Source organism: Scyliorhinus torazame, chromosome 1 (genome assembly GCF_047496885.1).
Source record: "Scyliorhinus torazame isolate Kashiwa2021f chromosome 1, sScyTor2.1, whole genome shotgun sequence".
NCBI classification, from domain to species: Eukaryota; Metazoa; Chordata; class Chondrichthyes; order Carcharhiniformes; family Scyliorhinidae; genus Scyliorhinus; species Scyliorhinus torazame.
Window position 1 is genome coordinate 249,075,167 of NC_092707.1, and position 17,299 is coordinate 249,092,465.

The following is a 17,299-nucleotide window of genomic DNA, read 5'->3' on the forward strand; positions in this document are numbered from 1 at the left end:
TTCACAATAATGTAGCGGCAATCTACATACTAATGAGCGATCCCCGGGAACAATAGAAACATTTGAGGTAAACAAAGCCAAGCCAGACTCCTCGGCGCCAGCAGGAGCCAACACAAAAGAGATTAACGGACACCTAAAGACTGCCCATCGATCAGGGAACCGCTCCAGTATTGGAGAAATCGAACCAAGCGATTGGAACAAAGGCCAATCACTTCAAACCAGGTACGGGATCCGCCCCAAAAGGCGGGAAGCCCCTGGGGACTATAAAGTAAGGCCCCCCAAGTTCAAATCGTCCTTCTTGACAGGGTCACTCAGCAACGTGAACCAACCCTTGACAGTGACCTGTCCAGCTGCCGCCAAATAACGTAAGTCTCAAGTCAACGCTCGCTACGAGATAGGCGCTCCTAGCTACCAGTCCATACCAGCTTTTGAATCCCGCAGACTCAGAACCCGAACGAAAGGCCATTTGTTCCCCTGACCTGGTGGGCCAGTCCGAAGATAAGTATTGGCCTGTTAGTGCTAGAAATAGTTTAGAAAGTAGAGTTTATGCATGAGTAGACTTGACGGTGTGTAAATAAATGAGCTTTGATTTGAATCTTACTAATTGGTGTACTGAGTTATTGATTATTACTTGAACTTGAACCTCGTGGCGGTATCATACTTTCCTGAGTGCCCTGACCAATATTTATCTCTCAACTAACATCACTAAAATGGATGACTCGGTTATTGCTATTTATTGGCTATCATGTTTCCTACATTACATCAATCTCATGACATTAAAAGATGTGAAATAAATCCAAATTATTTATTTTGCTAGTACATTATGGAAACAATGTTCCTTTTGGAAAAAAATAACAATTTACATTATTTTCCCTTTCTTGCTGCGGAGATTGTGGTAAATGGGTGAGCCAGAGATAGGAAGGACCCCTTATAAACCAGGCTCGGGAACACCGGCATGGCAGAAAGCAGGTGAACTCAAATCCAAAACACCTTTTAGACCACATCCAGATTTAACACAAAACACAATTTAAAGAAACCGGTAATATTACAGTTTTTAAAAATCAGGTCATCGATAGATCATGTTGTGTCCCTTGAAAAGACAGCACAACAGATTGAGAAGGCATCAATAACTAACTGAGTACATCCAGTAGGTCATTGTTTTACTGACCGTTCCCCTCCGCTTGCTTCACTAAAGAGGTAACTTTGAACTGCAAAGTCAATTTGAATGTCCAACAAATCAATGATACAAAAGGCCAGGCCGTGACTGATTGAGAGAAAGAATTGCCACACGTGTGCTATGCAAACATTTTTGTTTATTCTTTTAAATTTTCTCGCAGGTTCTGTTTCAAGCCTTCATGACTTGAGTGCTCATAACTTCAGTAAGATTGTCTCTGCGTTCATGCACAAGAAAATCGGTGACTTACAATTACTGATACTGTACACCAGAGAACAATCATTAAACAGTACAGCCACACCTGTTAAAGGCATTAATGGAGGAAACAGTACAATGGGCAATCATTCCAAACTGAGCTCTGCCCACTGTACACAACCTAGATCACAAAATATCGAATGCAAACAAATAAAAATGCAGGCTCAAAATGTTAGTCCTTTCTTTGACGAGCAGGCAAATATATCATTAGAGTAAAGAAATCTACCTTAAAAAAGCTGAGTCAGGTAACAGACATCAAATATCCTCTCAGTTAAACACATTTTTAATAAAGGTAAATAATGTGTGTTTTATAAAGACAAAGACTAATGCAAGACCATTTCCATAATAAACACAAATCAGATATATGGGCAGAGGTATTAAACAAAAACCCATAGGCTTAGATTGCAAACAATGCCCTTCTTGGTAACTCATAGGCACTTGATATACTAAGCTTTGGGTTCATTTGGAGGAGGAATCTTCACATCAGAGGGCTCCACCCCCCAGATCTCTCTAGCATACTGCTTGATGGTTCGATCACTTGAGAACTTGCCAGAGCACGCAATGTTCTTAATTACCGTCTTGGTCCATTCCCTTTGATTCTGTGAACAAATAAAATTGATTTGCAAAACATGACCGGAAAAAAAAACTTGGTAAAATACACAAGTGGGGCTAAGCCAGGGCACAGACGCAATGTAGCCTGACTGAAATGAGGGAAATGTAAAAAGGGCTTTTAACCCCACTTTGCAAAACTCAAAAGTTTACATTTCTTCCCAGAGATAGAATATTGAGCGGTGGAGTGGGTTAAGTGTTCACCTTGGGAAACGGAGTTCAAATCTAGCACTGAGGGAGCTGATTAAAAATCACCTTTGTTAACTATCAAGGTCGTAAATTAAATTAATCTGTACTATTTAAATTCTTTTTTTTTTCTTTTTTTAAATTTAGAGTACCCAATTCATTTTTTCCAATTAAGGGGCAATTTTAGTGTGGCCAATCCACCTACCCTGCACATCTTTGGTTTGTGGGGGTGAAACCCACGCAAACACGGGGAGAATGTGCAAACTCCACACGGACAGTGACCCAGAGCTGGGATCGAACCCTGGGACCTCGGCGCCGTGAGGCAGCAGGGCTAACCCACTGCGCCACCGTGCTGCCCTTACTATTTCAATTCTGATCATAGACTGCACCTGGTGAAGATCCATGTTCCAACACCATTAATCCTCTCTGTGATGAGCACAAACTCAACTGATTAACGCAAATCAAATACCTGATCGGCAGGCATTCTACTGGCATCCCTGCGTGCCTCGTTAGCTGCTTGACTGAGGAACTTCTATTTCTCCTGTCTCTGCTTGGATATAACTTAATTTTCTTCACTTGACCCACCTTTGCTTCCACATTCACATTTAGTTTCCTACTTAGGATGGTGATTTGCCTTTTTTGTTGGTGGTATGATATCTGATGCTAAACCTTAGCCCTCGTTTCTGGGTAGGGCAATACCGGCGATGAACAACCACAGCACTTCCTTTAATAAGTCTGCCCCTAGCATTAGCAGCCATGGATGCAGATTTCAATTCACGCAATGGATATAATGGCTTTAGAGCACAGTAGATTGTGCTCTATCATTGTAGCTATCATGAAAGAATAACTGATGGTCTGGGTGACCAATGGTGGAAGGACGAGGCTGGAGTAGTTGGAAGTCATGCGATGCATGCTTCCATTCGTCTCTGCCCCTCACAATATAGCCCAGAGTTGACAAGTCAAGGAGTGATTCACCAAGTGTATTTGGAGACTGCATTAACCTGACAGCAAGCCCTGTAGAAGCCTCACCTTATAAAGCTCACTAACTTTCTCTTGACTTTTGATGTATGCGCCAAAGTCAGCAAACACTTTAAACCTGAAAGAAATGAAAGTGAAGTTTAAGTGCCCAATACAGAGATCCTGCAAACAACCAGTCCAAAGAGATGGATTAAACAAACCAGTACTGAAAAACACAAATGACAGACAGTTAATTGGAATAAATAATCAGCTTGTATACATATGGCCAGGGTTTCAAATGAGAATTTTAAAAACAAAATGTGTCAAAAAGCATTTAGTATGTTTTCTCTTTTGATACCCCAGCTAAATTAATATCTGCAGAATGGGTGTAAAGCTTGGAGACAGCACTAGCTGACTCTTTATTGGGGTGGAAATTGAGAATCTGGTGGCGAGGAGGAAGGCGGTTTCTCACATCAGACACAAAAAAAAGCTGGTGAATCAGAGGATTCTAAAGTAACATCCAGGGTAAATATTTGGATATCTAATATGTAGGTTCATTGTGTTTGGTATCTCAATGGCTTTTGTTAAGAGGATTAAATCATATCATGGCAGGATAGACCTATTCAAGGCATCTGAACAGAGCTGGGACAAATATCCTTCGGAGCAGGTTAACGTATGCCTTGGAGGATGGTTTAAACTATCTTTGAGGGGTTTGAGAATAAAACTGCAGTATCATAAAGTAAAAACCAGGTGCACAGAGGACTGGGAGAGACTGTGTTAAAAACAATAAAAAGAGTCACGTAGGATCATAGAAAATATAAACAAGTCTAACTAATGTTTGGAGTGCATGTGTGTAAATGAACAAAGTATGGTTAATGGGCTCAGTGTGCTGTTGGCAAAGTAAAGGTAAAGTTGCCATAGTCCCAGATTACCATAGGCTGCTTCCCCCTTGAGGGGAAGAGCCGACTGGTGGTGATTTAACCTGAGGATCACCACACCTCAGGTTAGGGGCAAGGTTGAATAACATCAGCCAGCATGGGAATTGAAAGCGCGCTGCTGGCCTTGCTCTGCATCACAGACCACCTCTCTCGCCAAGTGAGCTAAACCGGTCAAAGTCTGCCAGGCAGAAATGTAGCAGGAAAATGGACAGCCTGTGAAGAGGAGGTAGATTGGGTGCCGTTTAAGTCCATTCCCACTAAAGGTAAAGGAAGGGCTACGAATGCCTGAACATTTTATGATGAAGGCACTAGTGGGTAGGATAAGGTAGAATGTATACTGGTCGTATGATAAATATTAGCTGTGATGAATGCAAGAAATTGTTATATATTAGGTTTCATATTTGTGGCAGTAATGTTATTGATAGAAATCAGATTTTGTGGTTAACTGTAGATAAGATAGATAAAAGGTTCAGTGAAGAAATCCTGGTTGGAAAAATCCTTTAATCCTTAAGAGTAATTAAATAAATCAAAATATATTAACCATGAGAGTGAGGAAAAAGCTGACCAGCTGTGAATTGATCAGATAAGACACACCATTCTCACATTTTGCAAGTTATTTGAAGACTGCTAGCGAATGCAAGGCAAAATAGCAGAAAAGACCCTTTTGTGTTATGGAGAACTGGGCTGACATCCCAGTTCCTTTTCGATGGTCACGGCTAGTCAGCCCGTAGTGATAATTTCTTGTGGGAAACGTGTTTCGCTCAGACCATCATGGAAAATTACGGCAAATCGGTTATCTCTTAAATTTGACAGACACTTTGGTTGAATTAAGTGAATTATAAATTAATTAAAGCCAATCATAGCTGCCAAGAGGACAAAACTTTAAAGATAGTAATCTCCTTAAAAAGTTCAGTTGTCGGGATGAGAAAATACCCTTTTTCTAATCCGGAATCACTCGAACCCATTTTCTGAAACCTGTTCTGCCAGCTTCTGCTAAATCGCCATTTTTCTTTTGTTTAAATCACTCAGTCATTTTTAATAGTGTGTATTTGATTTGAAGAATTACAGAGTTGTATTTTAGAACTCAACCACTTGCTAAAGACAATCGATCTGACTAGCTTGTTGCTGGGCTAGTTGGAACTTCCTAAATTTTGTATTGAAAAATTGACTTTATCAGTAGACACTAAAGCTGACGAATAAAGTTTCAAATAACTTTACCAAGAAGCGCAGTCTGGAATCTCTGTTATTTGGGAACTAAAAAGGGATAACGCATATACAGGGTTCTGAATAGACGCAGAGATCCAGCAGTTATTAAGAACCCTGGTTTAAAATACATACAGGGTGTCTGTGTGCTAAAGCTGTTATTAAGGAGTCGTAAAATGGGAGGTCAGGATTGATTCCAACCACTTACTGGATTACAGATAAAGGGCTAATTGATATTGCTGATTGCTAGAGATTGCCTGGAAAGTAGATAATGTATTATGGGTTGTATTTAGAGCTAGCTAAGCAGGTCATGTGACCTCTTAGTGGGATACAGATAATGTAATTAATGAGAGGAGCCAGGTCTGTCTGTAGTTTTTGAGTTTTCCTAGGATAATAATAATAATCGCTTACTGTCACAAGTAGGCTTCAATTAAGTTACTGTGAAAAGCCCCCAGTTGCCACATTCCGGTGCCTGTTCGGGGAGGCCGGTACAGGAATTGAACACGCGCTGCTGAACAAGCCAGCTGTTTAGCCGACTATGCTAAACCAGCCCCTAATTTGAGATGGACAAGGCTTTAGTTTTACCAAATGCTGCTTGGTTCTGCAGGAGTGTACTGAATCTGCTCTTGAAAGGAACTCTCTCCAAAGGTCTTCACAGCTAAGCAGTTTTGTTACCTTTATTTATAGGTGGATTTGAACTGCAGCCGGTATAGATAGCAAGTTTAAGTTTTTCTTGTGCTTATGAACTGTTTAACAGATAATTGCAAAGCTCTTTCTTTGATGTTAATGTGGTTAATTCTGTGTTTAAATTAATAAAGTTTGCTTTAACATAAAAGATACCTATTAGTCAGAGTTATCGCTCCTGGAGTGAAGTATCCTTTCCTCAACAGTTTTTCAAATTTAAAAAAATAAAATTGTTTGGGGTTCTTGTCTGACTTCCTAACAAATGCTGGAGTCTGATCCGGTATCCTAACACAGCTTAATATGAGGAACAGTCGGGCTGAATATAAAAAGTATGGAGTAGTGAAAATTAATTAAGAGCAAACACACAAGGGGATAGATTGGCAGCTGACATAAAAGGAAATCCAAAAGTCCTCTATCGGCATATTAACAGGAAACAGGTTGCCAGAGCCGCAATGGGGCCAAATGGAGACCTTTTGGTGGAGTAAGAAAACACAGCTGAGCATTTTTCACTGGTGTTTATCAAGTAAGAGGACTTTGTCAAAGCTATGGTAAACAAGGAGGCAGCCAGATAATGAAAACAATAGATTAGGAGGTACTGGAAAGGCTAGCAGTAATTAAAGTAAATATGTCATCTGGTGCAGATGGGATGCATCCTAGTTTCTGAGGGAAGTAAGGATAGAAATGAAGGTGGTTCTGGCCACAATCTTCCAATCCTCCTTTGATGCCAAAGGAATGGAGGGTTGCAGATGTTCAAAAAAGGGGAGAAAAATGAATCTGTAATTTTAGGCCAATCAGCTAAATGTCAGCACTGGGAAATCTTTTAGAAACTACATTTTTGGGAGAAAATGAACAGCCCCTTGGACGAGCAAATAAGACCAACACGGATGTTATGGGCAAGTCCTCACTGTATTTTGAATGTGGAATTAACTAACCTTCTGAGTTAATCACAACAAGAGTTTGCTGTGAGTTGTGAATAAATTGGATTACACAAACCAAGGATTTTGGAAAACATGCCACAGCGTACTTTAAAAATAATTCAAAACACCTTCTGCTAATGGACAATTTGAGAGAGGAATGAAGTGCAGATTGCCTTTCTCTCTGCTGTTCGTAACAGAAATTGGGGGCTCGTCTGGGATTGGGCCCATTACAAGCAAACCAAAAGTTGATCAAACAAGAAAATCTGACCAAAGAATTTGAGCAAAGTCCAAATCTAAGACAACAGTGGAGTCAGATATACAAGGAACCAACTAGACACTACGAGGACAAAAAACAAATCAGTGTATCATGAGAGGGAGATATTAGAAATTTGAGTTCAGAAATGGGCCCAAAAATAAAGACAATTTAAAGATTTAAACAGATTGAAGGAAAATGCAGTTAGCTTGAACTCAAAGGGATATGCCCATACCTGGTTCAGTCACATACTCCCATTCAGGCTTAAAACTTGTTAGGAAATGCACAATGTGATTCACCAAAGATTTATCATCTTTCAGGACATTCCTGCATGACAAGCCATTATCCCATTAACAGAGTCTGATTACCTAATGGCCTATCAGTGGAGGGAAGCTGCATATGAATGGCATAACTCTGGCCTTTTGTGTAAACAGGAATGGACTATCAGCCAAATAGCGAGAATCAATTTAGGTTTGTGGGAGAAGTTGTGTCTGAAGGACTGGGCGGAGCTTAGAGAGAGAGAGAGAGAGAGAGAGAGAGCGAAAGCAAAATATTTTTGGAACTAAGGCAGAAGCAGAAGGACAGCCAAGATGACAGGTCAGGAAACCCAGAGGCAGAAGGCTGTGGAGAGCAGCCAGTCAGGCCATGAAGCCTGCTTGCTTAAAGATGTAAGCAGTCATGGAACAGCTCATGAGAACTGCCACAGGGCGAGAAAGCTTTGAAAAAGGATTCTGAACTAACAGAAGAAAGATTGCTTTCTAAGTGAAAGTGCTGCCGTTGTCTGCATATGTAAGTGGGATGATAGCTGTTTTTTTTAAATTTAGAGTACCCAATTCATTTTTCCAATTAAGGGGCAATTTTTTTTAGTGTGGCCAATCCACCTACCCTGCACATCTTTGGGTTGTGGGGGCGAAACCCACGCAAACACGGGGAGAATGTGCAAACTCCACACGGACAGTGACCCAGAGTCGGGATCGAACCTGGAACCTTGGTGCCGTGAGGCCGCAGTGCTAACCCACTGCGCCACCGTGCCCAGAGAACTGTTTTTTTAATACAAAGTTTTGATTAATGGAACCTCCGGTGTTAAAGTGAAGAAACTGCATTTAATCTGTTATGTTAGAACTGTGAAGTTTGAATGTTTAAACATTCTTTTCTTTTAATAAAGTTTTGATTATAAAATAACAAAGCCCAATTTCTTATATTACCATTCCTGGAACAAATATATCTTTTCTTCACAGTCTTAAAACTTAAAAATGTCATGCGTCTGGTTCAGTATCTTAACCTTTGTTGAGAGCTGACCAGGCGTCTGTAACAAGTGGCTGGCTTTTAAAACCCAAGAAAATTGCCACAGCAAATTCCCTTCATTGAACGCGAAGAAAATGGATAAAACCAAGAGACTGAACACAGCAAAACATTAGCATCCTTAAGCACAGAACAACTTTGAAAGCTGTAGCTAGGGAGATACAATTGGAACCACCTACCCAGCAAGGTGAAAAGAAGTGAACTGATCTAGTTGCAGGTCGAGCATTTGAACCTTACCCATCAACCAGGTTAGGTAGATGGGGAGTTTAACCCCGATTCCAAACCCTTTCCGAGGTGGGAAAACTCAGAATGCAGCTAGAGTTTCAGGTGAGAAAAAAAGAAACTCAGGAGAGAGAAAGAGAGAGAGAGATTGATCAGCTCAGTAAAGAGATTGAGTGAGTGAGGGAGAGAGAATAATTCAAGCTCTGAAAATTAGAAATGCAGTTCGCAGCTCAAAGGGAGAGAAGGATTCCAGACACAGCTGGAAACTTCCAAGGGAAAACCTCTTTCTACCTGGTGTGAGCCCCCATCTGCCTATCCCAAAATGAATCACGAAGGCCCTTAGCTATGCTACATTTATTCCCGGATTTGGAGGTAGTGACGTAGAATCCCTTTTTTGCCATTTTTAAGGAAGTAGCAGAGCTTCTAAAATGGCCATTAGATTTCTGGACCTTTTTAATTCAAGAACAGCTATCAAGGAGACCCCTGACGTGGCCACTAATTATGAACAGACCAAGGCTTCTATCCTATGAGTTAGTTCCGGAGGCTCACTCGTTAGAAACCCATGGAGACCTAGAACCTGAATGGCTGAAGAAAATTATGTTTTTCTGATAGATCCACTATTTAAAACACAGCGCACCAATGAGGGATTATGTGACCGGATAATACTGGAAGAATTTTAAAACTGCTTACCCTCCAAGGGTGCACTTGGAGGAGCAGGGGAACCTCATGGCCAGGAACGTAGTTCCCACAGCAGGTGACTATGACCTCACCCATAGACCTGGAAACTCAGGTCAAACCACTCCTCTATGAGTGGTACCGTCCAAACCCGCAACCGCTACCATATAGAAAGACAAGGGCAAGCGCATGGAATCCCATCCACCTACAAGTTCCCCTCTTAGCCCCACACCATCCCAACTTGGGAACTATATTGCCTGTTGTTACTTTACTGCCGCTGGGTCAAAATCCAAAACTCCTGAACAACACCCCATGGACTGTAGCGGTTCAAGGTGGTAGCTGACCAGTGCCTTCTCATGGGCAATAGGGATGGGCAGCAAATGTTGGCTTTGTCGGCAAAAGTTATTTCCATGAACAAACTTTTAAAAAATGCACTGCATAAAAGAAACAAGAAAACCTATGATACTAGTTAAAGCTTCCCGTCTCATTTGATACAGTGTCAGAACTAGTCATGTGGCTGAGCCAAGCGCAGAAAAATTACAAGGAGCATTATCAAAATATATGCAAGCGTATAGATTGCTTGAATTTCTCACATAACCTAATTTAAATTTAAAGAGAAGGCAGCAGAAATTGTTGAAGATGAAGATGCATAAGAGATACTTCCTCTCTTGGACAGCTGAGGTGTTGTTGGATCTCTAAGGTTCAGTGTTTTGACTGGTCTATTTTGTTTGGTTTCTCATCTCAGAGGTACCGGATGACAACACAAGACCTTTCCTGGACAGGACCCTGTACCAAGCATCAATCCAACTCAGAATCCAAATTATTGGTGCACTGAGTACCATACAACACTTAGCTCTCGCTTAGCACCTTTGACCTGGCTCGGTGAAATGCCATGGGTGATAGCTTAGCGTGAAATTGTAGCCATCATTACTATCATCAGGTGCACATTTTGTAAGACAGTATTAAAAAATTAGTTTGGAATTGTGTTCTGAAATCTGAGATTGGTGCAAAATTCTGTTGGGGAACTTTACAAGAGCTCTGAATTTCAATATATAACAGGGAGGTATAAAAGCTAGGTGTGCACTGCATCCACAAATAGCATATTATTACTGCAATTAATATGGGCATCTCTGGCAAGGTCAGAATTTATTGCCCAAGTCTGGTGTAACCGGGTGCTTTCAGGTCACCTCTGACTGAGAATTAACCACACTGGTGTGGGGCTGGAGTCACATGTAGACCAGACTGGCTAAGGACAACCGATTTCCTTCCCTAAAGGACACTCGTGAACCAGTTGACTTTTTAACACTGTAGTTAGCACTGTAGCTTCACAGCGCCAGGGTCCCAGGTTCGATTCCCCGCTGGATCACTGTCTGTGCGGAGTTTGCACATTCTCCCCATGTCTGTGTGGGTTTCCTCCGGGTGCTCCGGTTTCCTCCCACAGTCCAAAGACGTGCAGGTTAGGTGGACTGGACATGCTAAATTGCCCTTAGTGTCCAAAAACGATAGGAGGGGTTATTGGGTTAAGGGGATAGGGTGGAAGTAAGGGCTTAAAGTGGAACGGTGCAGACCTGATGGGCTGAATGGCCTCCTACGGCACTGTATGTTCTATGTCTATTAACAACAGTTTCATGGCCAGTTTTACCAGATTTTTAAACAATTCAAATTCTCCATCTGCCATGGTTGGTTTTGAACTTGTTTTCTGGATTACTCATCTAATAACATAACAATGGCAGTGGGTAATCCATCAGTGGTTCATCTGTCTGATGCCAGTTACCTGTCATGATGCATCAACATGTTAACTATGTCTTTAAACTGCTCTGGCTCTTTAGGGGAGTAGTATCCACTACTGATCTGATCCATGGCTTGTCTCAGCTCTGGCAGCTTATCGAAGTAGTCTTTGGCATTGTACCTGCACAAGACACAAAATCAAAGAGTAACTTATACACAAACCTTTTTTTCAAAAGTGCAATTAAGGAACTTTAGAAAGATGAGGTCGTCTATCAAACTTTTTCATTCTTTAGTGCTCATCAGCATCTCACCTTTACCCACCTTTTCGCAATAAGTTGCAGATAAACCATTTCCTGGGCTGGCTTTTAGGGCCATTTGAAACAGGCGAGGTACTAAAAGTGCCACAGAGGAAAATAGGAAATACTTTCACTGCAATGCTCTTCCTCTAACCATACAGGAAGAATATTGATGGGACAAGATTTTACTGTGTCATTTTTACAAATACTTTCATGGTATAAGTGGCAGACAGAAAGAGGTGTTGACAAATAAATAAATTCTTGTATTTATTATAGTGCTTTTCACAACCTCAAGGTTTCCCAAAGCATTTTACAACCAAGGAAGCTTTTGAAGTGAAGCCATGTAGGAAACACAGCAGCCAATTTGTGTACAGCACAATCCCACCAATGGCAATGTGGTAATGATCTGCTTTTAGAGGTGCTAATTGAGGGATAAATTCTGGCCAAGGCACTGGGCAGAGTCCCCCCAGCTCTTCTTACTCTATTAGTGCAGGGAGATGGTAGATGGGGAATTTATTTAATGCCCCATCCAAATGATGATGGCACTTCTGACACAGTAACATGCCCTCAGTACTGCAGTGGAGTATCCACTTGTATTTTGTATTCAAGTCTTTGCAGTGGAGCCTGAATCCATGCCCTTCTGACTTAGAGGCAGTGATCAGACTACTGAACCATGGTTCAAAGGGACAGATGGATCTAATCGTTGTGATAAAGCACATTGTCATCTGCTAATTTATTACCAACCCCTTTTTATCAAGTGCCTCGACATCGTCCACTCTCATCCCAAAGATGAAGAGGTTTTCCTCTCCAGCCTCTTCCGCCATTTCTACATTAGCACCATCCATGGTTCCTATTGTCAGGGCTCCATTCAGCATAAACTTCATGTTCCCCGTGCCGGAGGCCTCTGTACCAGCTGTTGAAATTTGTTCGGACAGGTCGGACGCAGGGATCACTGTTACGAGAAATGAAGGGAGAGGGAGAAAAAAAAACAGCAGCTTAGCTTCTATTGTTTAAAAAAGTTGACAATCCTTAATTCCTCTTTTGCTGGGTTCATTCTTTTTAAATAAAGCTCATGCTACAACCACAGCAAATTACATTTATATAGCATCTTCAACATGGTAAAATGCCAGGGTGGCACGGTGGCGCAGTGGATAGCACTGATGCCTCACGGCGCCGAGGACCCAGGTTCGATCCCGTCCTTGGGTCACTGCCTGTGTGGAGTTTGCACATTCTCCCCGTGTCTATGCGGGTGTCTCACTCCCACAACCTAAAGATGTGGAGGGTAGGTGGATTGGCCACGCCTAAATTGCCCCTTAAGTGGAAAAAAAAAAGTATTGGGTAGCTTAAATGTTTTTTTTTAATAAATGGTAAAATGCCCCAAAGTCCTACACAGACATAAATTGACACCATGACATAGGAGATATTACAGCATGACCAAAACCCTGATCCAAGAGGTGGATTTTCAGCAGCATCTAAAAGAGGAGAGAGGTTTAGAGAAGGCCTAGATAGCTGAAGGTACAGCGAAGCACTCAAACTTGGAGAAATACTTGTACCAGTTCTTGTGAGCAGTTGTTTTATTGTCACATTATATATATTTTTCTTACCACATAACATCCAAAAGCATTTTGTAATTATACACAAGGTAGTATTTTTCTTTAATGTTACTGGAAGAAAGGAACAACACCCTCTAGGGGTTCCTTTGATGAAGTGGTTGTGATACATTTTTCCATAAAAGCGAAAGAAAATCACGTTTCATTTTTGTGTTGAAAGTTTGCATTGACTCCTGGAAGGAAAATAACTCTTTATGAGCCACCTGAAAGATTGGTGGAACTAGATTCAATAATAACATTCAAAAGGTTACAGGGTGAATTCAGTGCAGTGGGAATAATTAGATATCTTTATCAAAGAGCTGACAGAGGAAGATGAGCTGAAATGCTTCCATCTCTGCTGTATTATTCAAAGTCAACTTTTCTGCTCTATGGAAACGGCCTTTTTCCCTACAGGGTTGGCGTTGATGGGGCAGAGCCCGCTCTACCCACTGTTTTTAATGGCCTTCAACTTGGTAACAGCCTGGAAACAGATATGGAGCCACCCAACCATAGGACAATGCAATCCCTGCTGCGTGTGTGCACTATGCCCCAGCACAACCTGTGTTCAGGGGCCAGTAACTTTATCTTTAGGGATATCACCCAGCTCTGCCTCTGTCCATCTGCTCTTGATAACCTGGAAGTCATACATTTCTTGTCTCATCTATTTCTTGGTTGCCCATCCTCCACCGTCTCTGTAAACTAAATCTTCCGAAATAACACAATTCCTTCCCTAAACCCATCTGCCTCTAGCTTTCTCTCCTCCTTTAATACACGCCAAACATCTGTTTACCTGCCTCAATATCTCAAGAATCATTTTTTGTCCGACAATGCTCCTGTATATCACAGTGCACTGAAAAGTACATTTAAAGGTGTTTTACGAATAGGTTGTTGTGGTTTACGTTTCCAGTCAATGCAAAGTGTTCACAATTTCTCAGTAGTATTTGAGCAGGGCCAGAAATGTTATTCTAATTTTTTATTGGTCACCTGTGCAGCCAGATTTAGAATATTGTCGTGAGCATTTGACACACTATTGTCACAACACCCTGGATTACTGCGCGGTCAATTCCAGCCACACTTCACCCGGAGTCGCAACACAGGTGAAATTGGATTTTATTTAAAACACCCGAGGGCCTTGATTGAACCCAATAAACTACAGCCACCAGTATTATGTACAATATTATAATTAAATGGACAGAAAATGTAACTGACCCCCCCCCCCCACTTTTCTAACTCGCCCCACTTTCTACACGCAAAAGGGAACAAAGGTGGAGAATATTACAGGGCAGACTGTAGCGCTAGCAAGAACTAGGAGACCAGAGATAAACACTGCTGTGGGAGCAGGTGTGGAGAATTAGGAAGGTGAGAGATGAGCAGGGTTTCTATCTATGGCGAAGATCACCCCATTTTCATCAAATGATGTACCCAAATGCCTAACTATTTTAAGGGCCACGGGTGCTACGCAGGCCTCTTAGTAGATAAGGATTTGGGTTTTCTCTACTTATGGAGAGTTAGTTCAATGAAAGCTTCTTAAAAATAAATTTAGAGTACCCAATTAAGGGGGAAATGTGGCCAATCCACATCATTTTTGGTTGTGAGGCTGAGACACACGCAACCACGGGGAGAATCTGCAAACTCTACACAGATAGTGACCCCGGGGCCAGGATGGAACCCGGGTCCTCGGCTCCGTGGAGCATCAATACTGACCACTGTGTCACCGTGTTGCCCGTAGTTTCATGAAAGCTAAGGTGTGAATGGGATAAATTGAGATTATAGACGGGATTCTCCATTCTGGAGACTAAGTGCTCCCACCAGCAGAAAATCGGGACTGGTCTCCGCTGGCGTTAGGAGCAGGAACCAAGTGAGAGTCTCACTCCTGAACCATGCAAACGTATGCATCGCAGAGAGCTCACTGGATTCCATGGGGATCTCGGTATCAGGCCATTTTGAACGGGCGACTCAATTACAGTATAGCGGCAGGACCCCTCCTCCCATAATGCAAATCCTGACACCACTCCCTGCTGGGGGGGGGGGGGGGGGGGGGGGGGGGTGGCATAGTAGTTAGCACTGCTCGCTCACAGCGCCAGGGGTCCGGGTTCCATTCCGACCTCGGGTGACTGTGTGGAGTTTGCACATTCTCTCTGTGTTTGCGTGGGTTTCCTCCAGGTGCTCAGGTTTCCTCCCGCAGTCCAAAAATGTGCAGGTTAGGTCAACTGCCATGCTATATTGCCCCATAAGTGTCCAAAGGTTAGGTGGGGTTAGGATGGGGAATTGGGCCTAGGAAGGGTGCTGTATTGGTGGGTCAGTGCAGACTCAATGGGCCAAATGGCCCCGATTCTATGACAAGGAGGCCCCCCCCCCAACCGGAATAATGGATCAAGCCCCCCCCCCAACACCACACTCCCATGAGTGTGCCCACCCCCCGCACCCCAGGTTCCACCCATCAGTCACCCCCTTCAGTCACTGCCCCCTGACATTGGTACTGCACAAATATCGTAGGAAAACACAGTGGGTGGTACATGAGATACCAATGACACTACAGCTGTGAATTTGGAAAACTCAGGCAGAAGTCAACAGACATTTGTCCTGGCCAGAACTGCGTAAGAATATAGTTCAATTCTGTAGAACCTGTCATACACGTCAGGTACTAGGTAAACCACAACATGTATTTAGACTTTGGAAATGAAAGGAATGCACTCTCTCTCTCCTGCTTGAAGTGAAAGAACTGCTCCATTGTTCTGAAAGCAGCGATTGCCTGACACATCCTTTGCTATGAAGTGAAAAGATGCAGAGTCTGCAGAGAAAGTAGACAACCTTGCCAGAGAAAACCACCTCAAGCTGAGAAGTACCTCCAAAATAACGGGCTGAGAGAGAGTGTGAGAGTAAGAGAGAGAGAGAGAGAGAGAGAGAGAGAGAACGAGAGTTGGGAAAGGAGTAGTCGATAGTCAGTTACATTTTCTGTCCATTTAATTATAATTCTGCACTTAATGAAAGGTGAAAGGTGTTTTAAAATTACAGACAGGGGGCGGGATTCTCCAAAATGGAGGCAGAGTGTCCATGCCGTCGCGTTTTACGACGGCATGAACAGGCCGCTCCCACGTCGGATTCTGGCCCCTACAGAAAAAAGAGAGGCCAGCTCGCCGATCCCTGATTACGGGCCAGACCCCATCGGAGGCCCCCCCCCCCCCCCCCCCCCGGGAACGGAGCCCCCCTTCCTCCCCCACAGGCCCCCCCCCCCAAGCCTTCGCGGTGAGTACCCACCGGCAGCGACCAGGTGTGGACGGCGTCGGCGGGACTAGGCCGTTTACGCCTGGAGAATCGGTGGCCCAGCCGCAGATAGCGACCGGTGCCGTGCCAGCGTCGATTCGCTGCACCTCGGAGAATCGCGCGCCGGCGTCAGACCGCCGTCACGCGAAAAAATGGCACGACCGCCGATTCTCGCAGCCGGCGCGGCTTCGGAGAATCCCGCCCCTGGTGTCTGCAGTTTATTGGGCTCAACCAAGGACCTTGGGTATTTTAAATAAAATCAAATTTCACTTGTATTGCGACTCCGGGTCTAGTGAGGCTAGAATTGACTGTGGACTAACCCAGGGTGTCGTGACACTACTTCAAATGACACTAATGCACCGGAGAATTAAGGCTTAAAAAAAAAAACTGACATGAAACAATCCAGGCGTAGGTCTCTAAACTACAAACAAAGAATCACCAGAGCTGAAACTGCTTTCACAGAATGGATTCAATAATTCATATGCAAATGGCCTACATATATTACCCAAGAGCTGCGATCAAAGAACATAGGTTTGAGGTTGGCAAGCCTCAGACAATATTAAAAATTCCATGCTCCCCTGCAGGACCTCCTCCCCAATCCGGTAAATAAATACTCTTTAAAATAGTATTTGATGTTGATTCCCTCGCTCTTCAGATTACAAGCACCAAGAGTGCATTGGTAACTATGAACCTCCATATTAATATTGTCCTCAAGGCGTGGATCATTTTCGTTAGTGCCACATGCATCCAGTTTGCAAGGTTCTTTAAAAAGATTGTTTTTTTTATTAAACCTCAATCTCCTTTACCATTGATCTTTCCCATCAGCATCCAGATTTTCTAAATCATGATTTCTTATTATGTGCCTAAGAAATTCCAACTGTCTCTTCCTGATTTTGATCAGCAGAGTTCATTTGGTCTCAGATTTTACTCTGGCACATCTTCATCAAAGTGTGACTTTTCCAAGATATCTTCACTTTTTGCCTCAAAAACCACAACCCTGCAGTCTCAATTATTTTCTGCGTTGTTTCATTAATCTTCCAGCACTCG

At 42.8% G+C, this 17,299-nt stretch overlaps 1 protein-coding gene across 1 annotated transcript in view; it reads right to left on the reverse strand.

Moving 5' to 3' along the window:
* Positions 1-1,293: 1,293 nt before the first annotated feature.
* Positions 1,294-17,299, reverse strand: part of pygb (phosphorylase, glycogen; brain) — a 130,332-nt gene continuing 114,326 nt past the window's right edge. The window contains exons 17-20 of the mRNA XM_072504542.1: positions 12,144-12,351; positions 11,150-11,284; positions 3,254-3,320; positions 1,294-2,028 (exon numbers count right to left, since the gene is read on the reverse strand). Coding sequence (XP_072360643.1) covers positions 1,876-2,028; positions 3,254-3,320; positions 11,150-11,284; positions 12,144-12,351 — 563 coding nt within the window. The 3' untranslated portion in view covers positions 1,294-1,875. The remainder of the gene's footprint in view (positions 2,029-3,253; positions 3,321-11,149; positions 11,285-12,143; positions 12,352-17,299) is intronic.